We start from the raw sequence: 16937 nt of genomic DNA on the forward strand, positions 1-16937 counted from the left end.
CAGCAGCAGATAAATATTAGGGTGTGAGAGATTTTAATGCAGAACATCTACAGGGAGTTTTGAGAGAAGGGGTCCCATACTCCCAGGACTGGTGTAGGATCTCTTGGGGCCAAAGTAGTGGGATGGTAGGTTTTGGGGGATAGTGTATAGGTGCAGGGTTAGATGATGGTGCAATTTAAATGTTTCCCTTTTTCTATTTTTTTGGGAACAAAATGTACAATTCACACTCCGACCTGTGAGTAGCAGCAATACACATTCCTGAATTAGATGTGCAAATGCTGTATGTAGAGAACAAACAGATTAACTCTACCACTGGGTAGGGGAGAGGCCAAATGTAAGCTCAGAGCTTTTTTGATAGATGTGTGGCAGAAGAGGTGGGATTCTGAGCCCAAGGGCCAGGATTTATATGCCCTCTAAAGAAAGGTCGGTGGACCAAGATTCAAAGGTCAGATTAGGAAGTTAGAGTTGGTGTTTGGTAAGCATATGAATGCTTTGCGTCTGGAGTGCATGGTTGATGTAATGGTGGAGCATGTGTTGTATTGTTGCAGGTATGTTGAAGAGAGAGAGAGATTTAAGTCTAGGGTCTTTAAGGTTGGGGGATGGGAAAGGGTCTGTTGGAAGTTAATAGGGCTCTTTTTTATTTTCTTCGTAGTATGAGGATTTAGGTTTATGGGTTTCTTTTCATTTCTACCAAAGTAGAGCTTTGGAATCGTGATTGACCAAGCACTCCAGCACAATAGGTGGCGGTATGCACCTTTAAACGTTTGTTTAAGACCACCAATCTACTGAAGAAGTAAACGGAATCAAGAACGACCAGCGGCCAATAACAATTTCAACGTTTTTGTTATTTATACGGTTATAGGCGTTATTAACCCTGGAACTCAAAATATGACGGGCCTTGTTTGATAGATGTCATCTAGGTAACGCTAGCTAGCTGTTAACAATGGCTAACTGTGTGGTTTTTCACACTCAAATAGCCTCCGTTATGGAGGTGCTAGCGAATGCAGCCGTAGCAGAGATCTGTAAACTCGTAGACGACGACTATGCAGTGTTACAATTGGAAATAACTCAAAGCCAGAAAGAAAACAGGACATTGCGGAGGAAACTACAGCTATTGGAACTAAAGGTGGCACGGGATCGCGCAGAGAGGACAATGCGAGAGCGCGTCGTCGCCAGTCGTCCCAGTAGTGTCAAGATCCTCGACCAATACAGAGAGATGGCAAGAGGTACATTTTGCAGAAGGACGAGGCTTCTGGGCCTGTCGCCCCGTTCCCCTCTGCGCATGTGTAACTTTAGATGCGTTAATTATCCAGAATTGGGTCTTTGACAGTTTTGGGATATTATGCAATAATTCATCTGATTACTTAGCAATCTTGCACAAAGACACTATCATATTCTAACCAGATTTGTATTTTTTTACGGCATTTCTTATTATTTACTCAATGAAAATAAGATGATTCATGGAACATAACTTATTGACATACTATTTATAGATTGATTATGTTTAGTGTTTGTTACCTTAAATCCGTGCCAATTCTAGACAGCGTATGTGTCTAAATACCCATACTACATACTTAAACTGCATACTGTGTACCCATTGTCGCATACTATTTAGCAAGTATCATTAGTAAAGAAATATACAGTATGCAACGCAGTAGCTGCTCCAGACTGGCTTAGTGTGGGTGGATTTTTACAAATTCAACAGATATTACGTTAACCAACCTTATATATATATATATATATATGGCTAATTTCCAATTTCTCTAAACTCTAAATAGAATAGGAATAGAGCTTTAGGCCTACTCAGGCTGGTTATAGGAAACTTGCCACATTAGACCTACACTGTAGCCCAGAGGTCAGCCTGGTCTCATAGACTAGACGTAACATTGTAAATGTAAATCTGGGAGACCAAATTAGTATGATGTTCGGCATGGTTACACCGTTAACTACTTTTTAGGTACTTTTCAACTACATAGCATGTTAGCTAACCCTTCTCCTAAACTTAACCCTGACCCCCTAGCCTAGCTAACTTTAGCCAGCTAACCCCCTAGCTAAAATGTGTAACATATATTTTGCAAATTTGTAACATATTGTAAGTTATGCAAATTCGTAACATATCACACAAAATGGGTAATGGACATCCACAAAATAATACATACCATACAAAATGTAACATATCATACTAAATAGAAAGTACGGATTTATGTACAGAATCATACGAAAAGCTCTGAGACAAGGTTGCAGGGGTTAGGCAACCCTGGAGTACTTACAGGCAATTCATGGTTTGGATTTAACTGACATGGAAGATTTATGTACAGAATAAGTTTTACAGAAGGGTTAGCTAACATTCTATGTAGTTGCAAAGTACATAAAAAGTAGTTAAAGGTGACAATTAGCTAAAGCTGTCCATCATGAGATTCACACTCGCAACCTTTCGGTTGCTAGATGTTTGCACTATCTGGCTAACGTTGTTGCCTTAAGTAACCATCTGCCTTATGTAACCATACCTAACATATCATACTAATTTGGTCTCCCGGATTTACATTTACTATGTTACTTCTAGTCTATGAGATCAGGCTGACCTCTGGGCTACAGTGTAGGTCTAATGTGAGGTCTAATATAACCAGCCTGAGTAGGCCTAAAGTTCTATTCCTATTCTATTTAGAGTTTAGATAAATTATGTGTTGAATTTAGGAAATCGCTGAATTGATAAATTAGCTCAGTTGGTCAGGTGTGTGTGGTGCCTAGTTGGAACAAAATCCTGTAGTACCTGCAGCACTCCAGGAACAGGGTTGCTTACCATAACCCAATATATCCAATTTTTTTATTTAAATTATTTGTATACCTTTATTTTCTGAACATGTCAGCGTTATTGATGTCATGTTAATCAGGCCTTTTGATTTTAACATATGGATTGTTTGTCAGTTAATAAGAACAAATTCTTATTTTCAATGACAGCCTAGGAACAGTGGGTTCCGGGGCAGAACAGACCGATTTTTACCTCAGCTCGGGGATTTGATCTTGCAACCTTTCGGTTACAAGTCCAAAGCTCTAACCACTAGGTTACCTGCCGCTCATTTAAAAAGTACTGAAGACAGAAACAGAATTTGGTTCCATTTCAACATATTTATTAGTGAAACCAGAATGCTGTAACATATATTTTGTGTGGAAATGTATATGAAAAAAAATGAAATATCACATTTACATAAGTATTTAGACCCTTTATTCAGTACTTTGTTGAAGCACCTTTGGTAGTTTGCCGAAATTTCTAAAAATCTGTTTTCGCTTTGTCATTATGGGGTATTGTGTAGAATGAGGGGAACAAAAATGATTTTGCCATTTTAGAATAAGGCTGTAACGTAACAAAATGTGTAAAAAGTTGAGGGGGTCTGAATACTTTCCGAATGCACTGTATATAAATTAAATCAAAATAGCATAGTACACACACCAAAACTTTTCAAATGTTCAAATAAAAAGGCGAACAGTCGGATGCATCGCAAATTCAGAACCCCTGGACATCAACATAAAACTAAAGCACTGATCATTGGGAACGAGATCAGAATCACTGGTAAGGCTTCATCCATACGTTAAATAATTAAATAGGTAAAGCCTAGCCTGCAAAACTAAAACAATCCATGTTAAAATCAATAGGCCTGATTAACATGACATCAATAACGCAGCCACATCCCGAGTCTCCAGTGCCGACACGTTCAGAAATCAAAAGATGAAGGATTTAGTTTAAAAGCTCTGACAGTAGCTAACCTAACCACCTCTTTAACCCCCAATCACTCTCTCCGGTGAAGGACATCTCACTGGAGGCCACAGGAGCTTTGTGAAGCCAGTGAGAGACAATACATGGAGACATGACCAACCAGTCACTGTTGATGAGGGGAGTGGAACCTCAACCCAGCACATGGTGATAGAGGTTAGTGTCATAGTGTACCATAAAAAAATGACAGTACATTAAAAGTGGCTAGTTTATTTCGGGGCTCCCGAGTGGCGCAGTGGCCTAAGGCACTGCATCTCAGTGCTAGAGGTATCACTACAGACCTTGGTTTGATTCCAGGCTGTATCACAACCGGCTGTGATTGGGAGTCCCATAGGGACTGGCCCAGCGGCGTTAGGGTTTGGCCGGGGTAGGCTGTCATAGTAAATAAGAATTTGATCTTAACTGACTTGCCTAGTTAATAAACAGGTCAATTAAAAATACAAATTTTAAAAATCAGAAAGGCTCCACTCAGCTATTCACTTGCTAACATGTGTAACGGATGTGAAACGGCTTTTGTGGAGCGATGGGTAACGATGCTTCGTGGGTGACTGTAGTTGATGTGTGCAGAGGGTCCCTGGTTCGCGCCCGGGTATGGGCGAGGGGACGGTATAAATTTATACTGTTACATCGATGCTGTTGACCCGGATCACTGGTTGCTGCGGAAAAGGAGGAGGTCAAAAGGGGGGTGAGTGTAACGGATGTGAAACGGCTCGCTAGTTAGCGGTGGTGCTCGCTAAATAGTGTTTCAATCGGTGACCTCACTTGCTCTGAGACCTTGAAGTAGTGGTTCCCCTTGCTCTGCAAGGGCCGTGGCTTTTGTGGAGCGATGGGTAATAATGCTTCGTGGGTGACTGTAGTTGATGTGTGCAGAGGTTCCCTGGTTCGCGCCCGGGTATGGGCAAGGGGACGTTCTAAAGTTATACTGTTACACATGCACATCCTAATTTATAGAGTGACTTCCTTTTGACATTGTTATCCAATTCAACTCATGTACTGATAATAACCTCCGTTCTTCTTGAGTCAGTCTGCAGATACAGAGGCTGCAGGTCCTGGAGGATCGTCTCTAGTAAAGCAGGAGAGGACTGAAGGAGACCCACAACAAATCAGAAACATCCAGACTGGAGTAGCGGCTGGAGTGGCGCCCCCTGTGGCCACAAAGGACCTCACCTCCTCGCCCCAGCCCAGGGCAAAACACAACATCACAGAGAACAGTGGAACAATGAATGAGGTCTTCAAGTCAGAGACAGACACAGAGACTTTAATTGTAACACAAAGGCTTTTACATACAGGATCTGTCCTCAGGTCAGACCCAGAGGGGCTGGGGCCACTGGTCTGTCCTCCTGCTCCCGGCTCAGAGTATTTACTTTACAGTAACCTGAGCCCAAGGACAGTTCATTCCCAACGGGACTCATGTGACGCATTAGAGACTGGCAATGATCCGTCTTGTGCCTACACTACAGAGATCGAGCATGGCAACATATCCTTGGGTTTAGAGACACAGAATGATCTGTCTAGAGGGAACTTGAACCAGTACAGTAGTAGTGTATACACTGAAGGGTGCCTAGATAAGAAAGGGGGGGTTATAGTCGTAGATGAAGTGACTGTGAAAGTGGAGGGCGATACTCCTCCCACATGGAATGTAGATTGTCATCTAGGAGACAGACACTCACAGGGCAGAGATTTGTTAGATTACAGGGGAAGCTTAGGGACAAATCTAAATGTCGCCACCCACTCCTCTTTACACGCGTTCAGGGATCGCGACCCAGTGTCCACGACGCTGGGGCCTTCCGATTCACACAGCAGCATCCTTTTCGATCAGGTATTGAACTCAAAGGGCCAAAAGGCCAAGGCTCAGGCAGTGGGAGCAACATCAGACAATAGTAATGAGAAACAGTTCCTCTGCGTGTTCTGTAACAAAGGCTTCAGCTGCCCCCAGAAGTTGGAGGTCCACAAGAGAGTCCATACAGGGATTAAACCCTTCAGCTGTACCCAGTGTCACATGCGCTTTGCACACTCGTCCAGCCTTAAGAGGCACCAGAGGGTCCACACAGGGGAGAAACCCTACAGCTGTACCCAGTGTCACATGCGCTTCGCCCAGGCTAGCAACCTGAAGATACACCTGAAGGTCCACATGAGAGAGAGGCCGATCGCCTGTATGGACTGCGGGAAGAGGTTCTCCGATAGGTGCTACCTCATGATACACCAGCAGAAAAACCATTCCACTCTATAACATAGAAAGTAACCTTTGGGGGAAATCACGTGACCCTTGAACGAGATGGCGGCATGAACTAAGAGTTCTGCGCAAGTAGTTTCCAATTCCTAATCTTACCACCACTCCAAGTTCAAACTCCTTTAGCTTTAGTTAAAACAAGTCATGGCGGCTACAAAAGGCGACACTACAGGTGACATTTTTACCCGGACTCGAGCATTAGCGACGGAAAAAGCCTCCAAGAAGAAATTAGCTTCAGAAAAAGCTAGCGCCATTTGCCAGGAGCAAGAGGACCCGCTCCCCCCCGAGGCCCAACAAATGTCAACCTCGCACTCGGTCGAATACATCATTCCTGAGTTGTGATTCAAACGTACAGAACTCAACACTAAATTAGATGCCATTAATTCTCAGCTCAGTGCGATAGTGACAATCCTGGAAAACGCTTTACCTGACATCAACAACAAGAACCATAAACGCGGGGCGCCTGGACAAGGCAGAGGGGCGAATCCTATCCATGGAAAACTTATTGACAGATGCCATGGAAACAATAGCATATGCTAAAAAGAAAATAGAGCACCTGGAAGAGAAAACAGAGGACCTGGAAAACCGGGGGCGAAGGAATAATTATGTTCTATTAAATCTGGGCGAAAAAGAAGAGGTAAACATGCCACTGATCCGCTACCTGCAAGACAAACTTCCCGAGTGGCTCCACCTGACCACCGACGGGCCCATAGAACTCGAGAGAGCTCACCGAGCACTGAGGCCCCCACCAGCAGCCAGACAACCACCGCGACCAATCACCATACGTTTCCTGAGATTCACCGACAAGGAACGAGTCCTACAGGCGGCGAAAAACAACACCATCACAGTGGGAAACGCCAAACTCACTTTACACCAGGACCTGTCAGCTGGAATACGCCGAAAGCGCCGAGAGTTTGACGAGGTGAAGAAACACTAATGACCGAGGCATCTTCAGGGGATTCAAATACCCAAACGAGCTCAGGATTCTTCACCAAGGAGCCTTACGATACTTCAGAACTCCCGAAGAGGCAAAACGTTTTTTGAAAGACAATCCTGGTCAATGAGAAACGGACCATTGACTAAATGCGATTTAATGCTATTACTAAAGGAGGTAAGACAACATATAGCCGGTATCCAAAGACCCTCCCGCCCCGCTAAATGTCATTATAGCCGTCCAATCTATATTTATTTTCCTTTAGCTGAGAGGGATGGGCTCTATAGCCTAACCTAGGCCTACTAATGTTTCAGCCTACTTTTATTTCCATGTTTTTTTGTTGCTATTATTACTTGTTCCTTATGTCCCTTGGGGGAGGTATATGTAGGCTGGGCTATTGATTTTATTTTCTCCCTCATTTAGTGTGGTCTGGACGAGGGCTACGTTGTCATTTACTCAATGCGGGGCGGAGAGGATGAGGCATTTCTTTGTTGGGGAGAGGGAGACGTTGTGCGTTACTAACTGTTCCCGGTTCTTGTTTTTTTCGGAACACAGAATTGAGACTGTGGGGGGGGGGGGGGGGATGATTGATCCAAAGGGATGTGTCGTTGTTTGGGAACTCGGCTGGGGTGTTAAGAGATTGTTATTTTATGTCCATTTATTTTCCTTTTATGTGAACGCAGCTGTAACTATTATCCACTTTTACCCAGCGATGACTTGCACTAATGTTCATTACGGTTCGATGACGATGACTAGTACCTTAAATCTATTGACATGGAACTGCCATGGTCTAGGGCATGCAATAAAACGGAAAAAGATACTATGTGCTCTAAAAAAGGAAAAAGCAGACATTGCGCTATTACAAGAGACACACCTCTGTGATGCTGAACATGCCAAACTCCGCAGAGCTTGGGTGGGACAGGTGTATTTCTCATCTTTCAAATCAAACAGTAGAGGCACAGCCATACTTATCCATAAAAATGTTCCATTCATAATTGACAAAAATATATCTGATCCAGATGGGAGATTTATTTTGATAACTGGGTCACAGTAATTGGTTGACCATACAATCTTAAACATATACGCCCCTAACACAGATACTCCTGCTTTCATGTCAAAAATGATAATCCTGTTCAATGAGCATTGTGTTTCCTTTGGCGTGGTGGCCAGAGATTTTAATTGTACCCTTAACCCAACCCTAGACAAATCATCTCAAGTGCCCACCACAAATCCTAGATCTGCAAAGATGTTGAACTCTCTTACTAAAGAGATGGGACTGATAGATATCTGGAGAGAGACTAATAGCTCATCTATGGACTATACATACTACTCTAATGTCCATAACACCTACTCCCGTATAGATGACATTTTTTCCCAAAGAGTTTCATAAATTCAGCCACATGTACAATCGGACCCATAGCACTTTCAGATCACGCCTTTGTCCACCAACGCTTTGACCTCTGCAAAAACATCCTGAGGTCAAAGAGCTGGAAATTCAACACCCCCATGCTATCAAACGAAGCGTTCCATACATTGGTAACTACATGGATAGAGAACTACACACAAGACAACAAAGATTCTCCTGTTTCTCCGGCCACAATGTGGGACGCTGCTAAAGCCACACTCAGAGGTCATCAAATTGCATATGCTTCCTCTAAGAAAAAAGCAATGGAAGCACACAGGCTAGCTCTTGAGAGGGAGCTGGAATGCTGTGAAAAAATACATAAACAATCCCCAGACAGCGCCTCCTGGAGTCATCTTAAAGCAGCCAAAGCCAAACTGAATTTGGACTACACTCGGGAGATAAAAAAAAGTTTTCTTTACTAAACAGAAATACCATGAGTATAGCAATAGGCCCAGTAGATTGCTTGCTTACCAATTAAAAAAAGAGCAGTCAGAGCGTACAATCATGGCTATCCGAACAGCAGAGGACGAGGTCACATATGACCCAAAAAAGATCAATTGAACTTTTCATGATTTTTACTGCAAATTATATACCTCTGAGAGAAAACACACGGAGGCAGAACTCCACTCTTTCCTAGAGGGAATCTTGCTACCTAAACTATCAGAGACCGACAAAGAAGATCTCAACTCCCCCTTCACTCCTGAGGAGATCCTGGAGGCAATTACCTCCATGCCACCTAAATAAGTCCCCAGGCCCAGATGGATTCCCCAGAGAATTCTACAAAGCTTTTTGGCCCCAGCTCAACCCTATCTTCATGCCAATGCTGGAGGATTTTTGCTGGAGGAGTTCTCCCAGACTCAATGTGCACAGCTCGCATTACAGTGTTGCTCAAAAAGGACAAGGACCCTCTATCCTGCTCGTCCTTCCGGCCCATAAGCTTGTTGGATTTCGACTACAAAATAATTACCAAATTGCTTGCCAAAAGACTAAACACACTTCTTCCCAAAATAATAAAAGCAGACCAAACTGGATTTATTAAAGACAGATACTATTCTGATAACATTCGTCGTCTTTTTGATATTATTGATCAAGTAAACGCACAGAAGACCCCTGTCCTGCTGGCTTCACTGGATGCTGAGAAGGTGTTTGACAGGATGGAGTGGAGCTTTCTGTTCTCAGTCTTAGAAAAGCTTAGAAGAGCCTCTGGCAGAGCTGATAAGGAGCAATCCAAGTATTTTGGGTGTTTCTGCAGGCGGCCTGCAGCACAAGATTTCGCTTTACGCAGATGATGTCTTGCTCTACATATCCAGCCCTGAGAAATCCCTCCCATTTTAGACACAATTGCTCAGTATGGCAAGTTCAGGTTATAAGAGCAATTTGAACAAATCCACTGTCTGCCCTCTCAATATTACACTCACCAGCTCTATGAAGACACTATGTCCTTTCCAATGGAAGACACAGGGGTTTCAATACCTCGGGATCTTCATAACACCAGATCTGAATAGCCTTTTCAAGGAAAATTATCTTCCACTCCTGGATCGAATCAAGAACGATCTCCAAACCTGGATCTCCCTCCCAATTAGCTTAGTAGGAAGAATTAATGTCATCCGTATGAACATCCTCCCTAGACTGAACTATTTATTTCAGATGCTCCCATGCTATCTCCCAGTTTCCTTTATCATAACAACCAACCAAAGCATCACCAAATATATATGTGGAAATAAAAAACCTAGGATCAAGTTCTCCACTCTATTGAAACCTGAATCTAAGGGTGGTCTTGCCCTTCCCTCCCTTCAATTGTACTACTGGTCTGCCCAAATCTGCAACATGCTAACATGGATCACAAACAGATGAGTCAATGTGGATTCAGATAGAAGCCCAATCATGTGGTTCATTGCCCTTAAGCTCAATCATATTCATTAATAACTTTAGTGAAGTGGGCAACATAGCTAAAACCTTTGATTTACAGCACCCTACTAGTGTAGAGGGACTGTAAGAAATACCTGGGCATTTCCTCCCAAATATCTTCTCACTCGGCTATAGTAGGCAACCCAGACTTGCCAAAAGCCCTGAGGGATGCCAACTTTAATATTTGGCATACTCTTGGAATCAGGACCTTTTCAGAGCCATTTCATCAGAAAACCACTACACTGAAATCCTTTCAAGAGCTCTGCAGTGAATTCAATGTGCCAAGATCCCATTTAAAAATATATATCTTCAAATTAGACATGTCATTTCCTCGTTTACTTCCAAGAGGAGGTTTAGAACTCAGCTGAATGAAGTTGAAACCCTTCTTGTCACAGCACAATCCATTAAAGGCAAAATATCTTATATCTATAGACTCCTTTCTGAGAAAGGAGGCTTCTCCTTTACTCCTTTGAAAATAATCTGGGAAAAGGACCTTGGTCTGACTATCAGTTATGAGTTATGAGCGGAGGTTTGCAACAGGGTATACTGCACCTCTACTAATGTCAAAATGGAAGAATCTAATTACACATTTTTGTACAAATTTTATTACACTCCTTTGAGACTCCATAGAATGAAAACAGATATGTCTCCTAACTGTAAACCATGTACCTCTGAAAGTGGAACCTATATGCATGTATTTTGGAGCTGTAGAGATTGCCAGATTCTGGCAATCGATACATACTGCTGCACAGAAAATACTAGAGGTACAGTTAGATACACGGGGTCATATCAATCTTCTTAATGCCCAGCAGGACTTTGTTCTTGATCCTGACAGAGAAAATTTGCTTATGTCTATTACATACTTTGCTAAGAAATGTATACTCCTATTGTGGGCCTCTAATACCTCTAATACCAGTGCCTTGCGAAAGTATTCGGCCCCCTTGAACTTTGCGACCTTTTGCCACATTTCAGGCTTCAAACATAAAGATATAAAACTGTATTTTTTGTGAAGAATCAACAACAAGTGGGACACAATTATCAAGTGGAACAACATTTATTGGATATTTCAAACTTAATTAACAAATCAAAAACTGAAAAATTGGGCGTGCAAAGATGGTACTCTGCAGTCGTTCTCCACTGTTCATGAGAGATTCAACAGGAGTTTAGGACATGGTACGATTTGTAAGTCGCTCTGGATAAGAGCGTCTGCTAAATGACTCAAATGTAAATGTATATTTTATATATATATATATATACCAAACAAACTTTTTATTTTATTTTAGTTATTATTTTTATTATATATTCTAATTTTATTTTTTAAGCCTGTCACATCTGTGAATGTGGAATGTGTTTTATTGGATGATTGAAAAAAAATAATAATAATAAAACTTTAAATTGAAAAACTAGAGTAACAGATTTCAGTGTTGAATATTCCTGGGTAAAATATTGCATCCAGACCTTGTAGATATAAGCCTACAAAGTCTGTTTATACATTTGAAGTCTGAAGTTTATCCACCATTACCAAATACATTTAAACTCGGTTTTTCACAATTCCTGTTATTTAATCCTAGTAAAAAGTCCCTTTTTTAGGTCAGTTAGGATCACCACTTTATTTTAAGAATGTGAAATGTCAGAATAATGGTAGAGAGAGTGATTTATTTAAGCTTTTATTGCTTTCATCACATTCCCATTGGGTCAGAAGTTTATATACACTCAAGTAGTTGGTAGCATTGCCTTTAAAATGTTTAACTTGGGTCTAATGTTTCGGGTAGCCTTCCACAAGCTTCCCACAATAAGTTGGGTGAATTTTGGCCCATTCCTCCTGATAGAGCTGGTGTAATTGAGTCAGGTTTGTAGGCCTCCTTGCTTGCACACACTTTTTCAGTTCTGCCCACACATTTTCTATGGGATTGAGGTCAGGGCTTTATGATGGACACTCCTTTGACATTTTTGTCCTTAAGCAATTTTACCCCAACTTTGGAAGTATGCTTGGGGTCATTGTCCATTTGGAAGACCCATTTGCGAACTAGCTTTAACTTCCTGACTGATGTCTTGAGATGTTGCTTCAATATATCCACATAATTGTCCTCATGATGCCATCTATTTTGTGAAGTGCAACAGTCGCTCCTGCAGGAAAGCACCCCCGCAACATGATGCTGCCACCCCCGTGCTTCGCGGTTGGGATGGTGTTCTTCGGCTTGCAAGCCTCCCCCTTTTTCCTCCAAACATAACGATGGTCATTATGGCACTTGTATTTTTGTTTCCTCAGACCTGAGGACAGTTCTCCAAAAAATACGATCTTTGCAGTTGCAAACCGTAGTCTAGCTTTTTATGGTGGTTTTGGAGCAGTGGCTTCTTCCTTGCTGAGCGGCCTTTCAGGTTATGACAATATAGGACTCGACAGTCAACTGTGCTTTTATGTACATTTCTGACCCACTGGAATTGTGATACAGTGAAATAATCTGTCTGTAAACAATTGTTGGAAAAATTACTTGTGTCATGCACAAAGTAGATGTCCTAACCGACTTGCCAAAACTATAGTTTGTTAACAAGAAATTTGTGAAGTGGTTGAAAAACAAGTATTAATGACTCCAACCTAAGTGTATGTAAACTTCTGACTTCAACTGTATGGATGTATGTGTTGGATCACCTATTCATTCAAGGTTTTGTACTATTCTATACATTGTAGTGAAGACATCAAAATTGTGAAATAACACATATGGAATTTACATTCTTCAAAGTAACCACCCTTTGCCTTGATGACAGCTTTGCACCCGCTTGGCATTCTCTCAACCAGCTTCATGAGCAATGCTTTTCCAACAGTCTTGAAGGAGTTCCCACATATGCTGAGCACTGGCTGCTTTTCCTTCACTCCAACTCATCCCAAACCATCTCAATTGAGTTAAGGTCAGGTGATTGTGATGGCCAGGTCATCTGATGAAGCACTCCATCACTCTCCTTCTTGTTCAAATAGCCATTACACAGCTTGGAGTTGTTTTTTATTTGACCTTTGTTTAACTAGGCAAGTCAGTTGAGAACAAATTCTTATTTTCAACTGCCTTGTTCAGGGGCAGAATGACAGATTTTTTTTGTACCTTGTCAGCTCGGGGATTCCATCTCGCAACCTTTCGGTTACTAGTCCAACGCTCTAACCACTAGGCTACCTGCTGCCCCAATGTGTTGGGTCATTGTTCTGTTGAAAAACAAATGATAGTCTCACTAAACTCTAATGAATTTATCCTCTGCAGCAGATGTAACTCTGGGTCTTCCTTTCCTGTGACGGTCCTCATGAGAGCCAATTTCACCTTAGCGCTTGATGTTTATTTTTATTTTTTAAAGACAGTTTAAAAGTTCTTGAAATGTCCTGTATTGACGGACCTTCATGTCTTAAAGTAATGATGGACTGTTGTTTCTCTTTGCTTATTTGAGCTGTGTTTTGCCTTAATATTCACATGGTCTTTACCAAATAGGGCTATCTTCTGTATACCACCCCTACCTTGTCATAACACAACTGATTGGCTCAAACACATTAAGAAGGAAATCAATTCCACAAATTCACTTTTAACAAAGCACACCTGTTAATTGAAATGCATTCCAGGTAACTACCTCATGAAGCTGGTTGAGAGAATGCGAAGTGTGCGCAAAGCTGTCGAAGGGTGGCTACTTTGAAGAATCTCATATTAAATATTTAGATTTTTTTGAACACTTCATTTAAGATGGATTAATTTAAGATACTCTTTAAAGAGATGGGGTGTCAGAAATTTCAGAAGATGGGAAGGGACTCTGCTGTCATAGCTTCAGGGGGAACCTGGTTCCATCATTGGGGTGCCAGGACAGAGAGGAGCTTTGATTGGGGTGAGTGGGAGCTGATTCTCCGTAGGGGTGGGACAGACGAGACCAGACGTGGCAGAACAGAATGGTCAGGTTGGGATGTAGGGTTTGAGCAGTTCCCCTTGCTGCTTTGTAGGCAAGCACCATGGTCTTGTAGTGGATGCGGGGGTGACATGGAGAACTTGGGAGGGTTGAACACAGTCGGGCTGCAGTGTTCTGGATAAGTTGCATGGGTTTGATGGCACAAGCGGGGAGCCCAGCCAACAGAGTTGCTGTAGTCTAGACTGGAGATGACAAGAGCCTGGATTAGGACCTGAGCCGCTTCCTGTGGGAGGAAGGGTTGTACTCTACTGTTGTAGAGCATGAACCTGCAGGAGCAAATCACTGCTTTGAGGTTTGCAGAGAATGACAGGTTGTTGTCCATGGTCACACCAAGGTTCTTTGCACACTGAGAGGAGGACACTGTGGTGGAGAGGACTTGGAGTGAGCAGGGCTTCTCTTGGAGAAAGAGCAGCTCCTTCTTGTTGAGCTTGAGGTGTTGGGCAAACATTAACCTGAGATGTCTGCCAGGCACGTAGAGGGACGTGTATTTGTAGTTTTCATATTGTGTATGTAACACTTATGATTAATAAAGAAAAAAATTGACATTTTATTGAAACACTCTTTAGTGTACATCACATATTACCCTATTCTGCATACATCCAACAGCACTTTATAACCAATATCACTTACTAAATATACCCCCACACTAACAAACACCTACTGTACACGTCAACATAGTTTAGTCAGGTTTGTCTGATTCATTTTGATTTATCATAGCTGACTCATATTTACCCACAACATCATATTTATGTCCACCATGATGGTTTAACAACAATGAAGTCATTCTGTAACTACAGTATAGGACTCAAACGTAGTGGGGGTGAGTAAACACTCCTTGTTGAAAGTGTGTTTATTATCTGTGTGTGTCTATGCGTATGTAACTGAAGGAGTGTATGTCTATCACTTGTCTCTTCCAGGGGGAGGGTCCAGAGTGCTGGTGAAGGAGGAGGGTCTGGGGAACACCACCTCTTGAACCCACAGAGGAACCAGCTGAGCAGCACTGAGGTGAGCCCACTGTCTGAATGATATTAGGTCAGGGCCCATATCCACAAAGCCTCTCAAGAGTAGGAGTGCTGATCTAGGATCAGTTTAGCCTTTTAGCGCAAAATGAATAATGGCTAATGTCAACTCCCCCACATTCAACTACCCACAAGTCAGTAGTTCCACCTACATACACAAACAAACAGCATTAGGATATCTTAATGCATCTAGGAAATATAGACCTGTAAACACAGAGATACAATAGGTTGGAAATATCAACTATGACTAGATATGAATGTAAGCTTTACTTTTTGGTAGCTGATTAATAGACAACTTTGCAAGTCATATGTGCTCTCATTCAGTGCTATATGGTCCTGCCTGACAAAAATACATAGTTCCATGTTTATTTTTTATGTTGTGGCTATTGTAATCTGCTCTAAACAAGTGGACTCGGACATCGAAATTAGATTATTTTGGTTCTGAGGTTGCTTGAAAGATTTTGTATCTGTTGCTCCTAGTTTTGTAATTTGTCAGGCCATCAAATATTTTCTTTAGGGCCTCCATGTATTTTGCCTCAAATCCAATGGGTACAAAATCCAATATGGCTGCCATAATACCATTTGAATATAAATTGCCCTTTTATTATTTTGTATTGTATTATTCTGTCTTTAAAATGGTTTCATAAGGCTCTTGGTATATAGAAGACAATGAGTGGCACTGCCATGGCTGTTTGAAAAGTTGAAGCCAAATAGCTTTTCATTGTGTGTGTATATGTTTAAGTCTCACTCACACACGTACAGCATATCAGCAATGGGCAATTCCGCAAAATAAAGTGCATTTGGAAAGTATTTAGACCCCTTGACTTTATCCACATTTTGTTAAGTTATAACCTTATTCTAAAATAACAATCTACACACAATATCCCATAATGTCAAAGGAAAAACAGTTTTAGAAATGTTAGCAAATGTATTTGAAATATCACATGTACTTAAGTATTCAGACCCTTTCGTCAGTACTTTGTTGAAGCACCTTTTGCCGTGATTACAGCCTCGAGTCTTCTTGGGTATGACACTACAAGCTTGGCACACCTGTATTTGGGGAGTTTCTCCCATTCTCCTCTGCAGATCCTCTCAAGCGCTGTCAGGTTGGATGGGGAGCGTCGCTGCACAGCTATTTTCAGGTCTCCCCAGAGATGTTTGATCGGGTTCAAGTCCGGGCTCTGGCTGGGCCACTCAAGGACATTCAGAGACTTGTCCCGAAGCCACTCCTGCGTTGTCTTGGCTGTGTGCTTAGGGTCATTGTCCTGTTGGAAGGTGAACCTTTGTCTTCGGACAATTCCTTTGACCTCATGGCTTGTTTTTTTTCTCTGACATGCACTGTCAACTGTGGGACCTTATAAAGACAGGTGTGTACCTTTACAAATCATGTCCAATCAATTGAATTTACCACAGGTGGACTCTAAGTTGTAGAATAATCTCAAGGATGATCAATGGAAACAGGATGCACCTGAGCTCAATTCTGAGTCTCATAGAAAAGGGTTTGAATTAGGGCCGATTTCAAGTTTCATAACAATCGGAAATCAGTATTTTTGGTGCCGATTTTTGTATTTTTTATTTTATTTTTTACACCTTTATTTAATCTTTATTTAACTAGACAAGTCAGTTAATTAAGAACACATTCTTATTTTCAATGATGGCCTAGGAACGGTGGGTTAACTGCCTCACTCAGGGGAAGACAGATTTTAACCTTGTCAGCTCGGGGGATTCAATCTTGCAAC

At 41.8% G+C, this 16937-nt stretch overlaps 1 protein-coding gene across 1 annotated transcript; it reads left to right on the plus strand.

Annotated features, from left to right (window-relative positions):
- The first annotated feature begins 791 nt into the window (after nucleotides 1-791).
- LOC135506947 (oocyte zinc finger protein XlCOF7.1-like) lies at nucleotides 792-11652 on the plus strand. Its single transcript, XM_064926382.1, has 3 exons — nucleotides 792-1226; nucleotides 3804-3925; nucleotides 4794-11652. The coding sequence occupies exons 1-3, from the start codon at nucleotides 944-946 to the stop codon at nucleotides 5997-5999; spliced, it is 1611 nt and encodes a 536-aa protein (XP_064782454.1). The 5' UTR covers nucleotides 792-943; the 3' UTR covers nucleotides 6000-11652.
- Nucleotides 11653-16937: the final 5285 nt, after the last annotated feature.

The sequence above is a fragment of the Oncorhynchus masou genome, chromosome 20 (assembly GCF_036934945.1).
Source record: "Oncorhynchus masou masou isolate Uvic2021 chromosome 20, UVic_Omas_1.1, whole genome shotgun sequence".
Taxonomy (NCBI): Eukaryota; Metazoa; Chordata; class Actinopteri; order Salmoniformes; family Salmonidae; genus Oncorhynchus; species Oncorhynchus masou.